General features: G+C 37.9%; 1 protein-coding gene across 4 annotated transcripts in view; it reads right to left on the bottom strand.

The window, feature by feature from the left end:
• Nucleotides 1–3,254, bottom strand: part of ARL13B (ADP-ribosylation factor-like 13B) — a 93,273-nt gene that overhangs the window by 76,769 nt on the left and 13,250 nt on the right. For 2 of the 4 annotated variants that reach the window (XM_011977268.1, XM_011977269.1), the window contains exon 2: nucleotides 429–499. The exons of the other annotated variants lie outside the window; for them this stretch is intronic. In XM_011977268.1, the coding sequence (XP_011832658.1) occupies nucleotides 429–499 (71 nt within the window). The remainder of the gene's footprint in view (nucleotides 1–428; nucleotides 500–3,254) is intronic. 4 annotated transcript variants of the gene reach the window in all.

Below are 3,254 nucleotides of genomic sequence, written 5' to 3'. Positions count from 1 at the left end.
AAGAGATTCAAAGAGAACTATGCTGCCTAACTATACTTCTACCTCTCTTTCATATAAGCACAGGCATGTGACTAACTTCTAGCCAGGAAAATGTAAGTAGAAGATAGGTATTCTTAAAAGCAGGGCAGCTCATCTTCTTGAATTTTCCTTCCTATTGTCTAGAATACAAACACTATTCCCTCTTAGCAGATCAAAGGCATCAAGGAGTCTCTGCATCTCTGCATGTATTCAAATCTGAAACATGGTAATAGTCTGGCCCCATTAATCCAGAGCCTACTTGCCATGAGTCACCAGTATACTAAGAATATAAAGTAATGGAGTGCACAGTATCTGTACCAAATTAATAAGGAATAAAGCAACTTAACATAAATAAATAATTCAGAATAATTTAATAGAGTTCAGAAAGCACATAAATATTTTCAGCTTACCTCCTTGGATTCCCTTTGCTGTTGCGGTTTTACCAGCATTATCAAGTCCCACCATCAAAAGAGTCACCTTTCTTAAAATAATAGAAATTTAAAAATCACTTTCTTTGTTAATTTAGTATTGAGGAAAAATAAATGCAAATTCATTAATTCAATTAACATTTAAGGAGCACCTATTAAGCACAAGAAAATCTGTTGGATGCTAGGGAGTTCAATAATGAATAAAATATAGATTCACAAGCAAATTCATGAAAAATACCTTTAAAGGATCATCCTTTTGTTCTCTAAGCAAATAAAGTAAAACTGTACAATAGATAATCCAAAGGACAGAGAATAAGGGAAAGAAGGAAGACAGGAAGGTGGGGAGACAATCTCTGAGTTATCTATCGTGGCTAAAGAATCAACTTCCTAGTTTATTGAAAGCTAACAAATTATCACAAATCTGTTTATCTTATGAAAGTACATAACTGTTTTTAAATATGTAGCATCTTGCCAAATATAAATTTATATATAATAACATGATTATGAAGTGCTAACATTTTGAGAGAAGGTTACTACAATTGTAAAGTTTAAAATATTTCTCATGATACAGCTAAACTCCACAGGAAAAAAACAAAAAACAAAAAAACACCCAGTTCAACTTAAAAACTGAAGAAACATAAGTCCAGATAAATTAAGTAATCTGGTCAAAGGTCACACAATGAATCAGTTACAGACTCAGAACCAGAACCCAATTCACCTAATTCGTAGGGACTTATATGTGGGACAGGTATAAAGGAGCAAACCTATTATACTGGTCCTAGTCCTATTAACTTGGTGATTCCGTTTACCACTACATAGTCATTTCTGTTCTAGGTTGAACTTTGCACAATATAAGAGGTGAGGCAGTTCATTACCACCATGGATTTGGAAATGAAAACTGCCTTGGGAATACACAGAAAAAAAGCCACAGCTTAACACAGCTGCCATATTTAGACCATAGGGTATGATCAATCTCCTATGGAGTATAGTTCTTCTTTAGCAATCATCCCATGGAGGGTTGAAAACAGAATTCAGATGGCTGTAAAGGGTGTCCTTTCATTTCTCTAGGCTTTGCTCTCTTGGATTTAGACTTGTGGGAAAAAAAAAAAAATCAGGTGTACTCGAAGGGGCCATATAACAAAGACAGAAGACAGAGGTGAGAGTATGAGGCAGGCTAGTTATGGGTCACAAGCTGAGAAACAACAAACTTAGTCTGGCAAAAGCCACATTGATAATTTATTAAATAAATAATCACTGACCATCTTCTATATACCAGACACCAGTGTTCTAGGTATTTGAGATACACTTGTTTATTACAGCAACCATCACCATAATAAAACAAAAACAGATAAAGAAATTCTTCCTTGTTAAGCTTACATTTTAGTGACAAAAGACAGCCAGTAATAATACGATAAATAATAAAGTGTAGAAGGTGATTAAGTACTATGGGAAAAAAAATAGAGTAGAGCAGGGTACAAGGGATCAAGGCTGGGGGTGGGAGGAGGGGGCAGGTTTACATAGGGCGGTCAAGGAAGACCTCATTCAGAAGGTAAAAATCTGAGCAAGGACTTGAAGGATGGAGTCATGCATATATTCGGGGCAAGAGAGAATAGCTGGTGCAAAGACCCTTAGGTACAGAAATGCAGGAAGGTCCAAGAATCGGCAAGGAAGCCACTGTGATGAAACCAAGTGAGAAAGGAGCAGAATAGGAAGACAGGAAGTCAGAGACACATCAGAGACCAGTTCATGTAAGCCTATATGCCATTGTGAGGATTCTGACTTCTACTATGAGTAAAATGAATTCCATATTAATTTCCTTTGTTATCTAGGAGCTTTTATCTTCTCTAGATGTTTCAACCATCCCATACCTAGCATGGGAAATAAACAGAAGCTATGTCTATACTTGACTCAGTGCGAGAATAAGGTAAGTCACAATAAGCAGCACTCCAGGGCCCTATTCTCAATTGGCTGGTGGCAAAGCCAGTGGGAATGCCACAAAGACCCACAGCAGATTATAGATTTATGGAGAAGAGGTAGTAGGCAAGGTCCAGGAACCTCTATCCATCTGGAAATGTACCTGCATTATCAACTATGAAAAATATGAATTTACTTCCTAAGGAAGCTGTAAGATATTAAGAATATAATTTTATTATTTTGTTTGAATTCATAATTATGAATTAAATAACTCATAGAACTATCAAATATCAAAGAACAAGATTTAAGTACAAAATAACTTCCAAAACCAAATATAGTAAATGACTATTCAGAGAAGATGGATAACATAGCATTTAAAATGAGTAGCTTAGCAAAGCATGGAGGCATATTTCTGTAGTCTCAGCCACTCCAGAGGCTGAGGCAGGAGGACTCCTTGAGCCTGGCAGGTCAAGGCTGTAGTGAGCCATGATTGTGTCACTGTACTGAAGCCTGGGCAACAGAGCAAGACCCTGTCTCAAAAATAAAACAGGCCAGGTGTGGTGGCTCATTCCTGTAATCCCAGCACTATGGGAGGCTAAGGTGGGCAGATCACTTTGAGTTCAGGAGTTCGAGACCAGCCTGAGCAACATGGCGAAGCCCCATCTCTACTAAAAACACAAAGATTAGCTGGGCATGGTGGCACACACCTGTAATCCCAGCTACTCAGAAGGCTGAGGCTGGAGAATCGCTTGAACACAGGAGGCAGAGGTTGCAATGAGCCGAGATCACGCCCCTGCACTCCAGTCTGGGCAACAGAGCAAGACTGCACCTCAAAAATAAAATAAAATAATAAAATGAAATAAAACAAGCCAGGTCAGGCCTGTAGGTTCATTC

This window comes from Mandrillus leucophaeus, unplaced genomic scaffold (assembly GCF_000951045.1).
Source record: "Mandrillus leucophaeus isolate KB7577 unplaced genomic scaffold, Mleu.le_1.0 Scaffold176, whole genome shotgun sequence".
In the NCBI taxonomy this organism is placed as follows: domain Eukaryota; kingdom Metazoa; phylum Chordata; class Mammalia; order Primates; family Cercopithecidae; genus Mandrillus; species Mandrillus leucophaeus.
The sequence above is the reverse complement of the archived record's forward strand: the minus strand, read 5'-3'. Positions and strand labels throughout refer to the sequence as shown.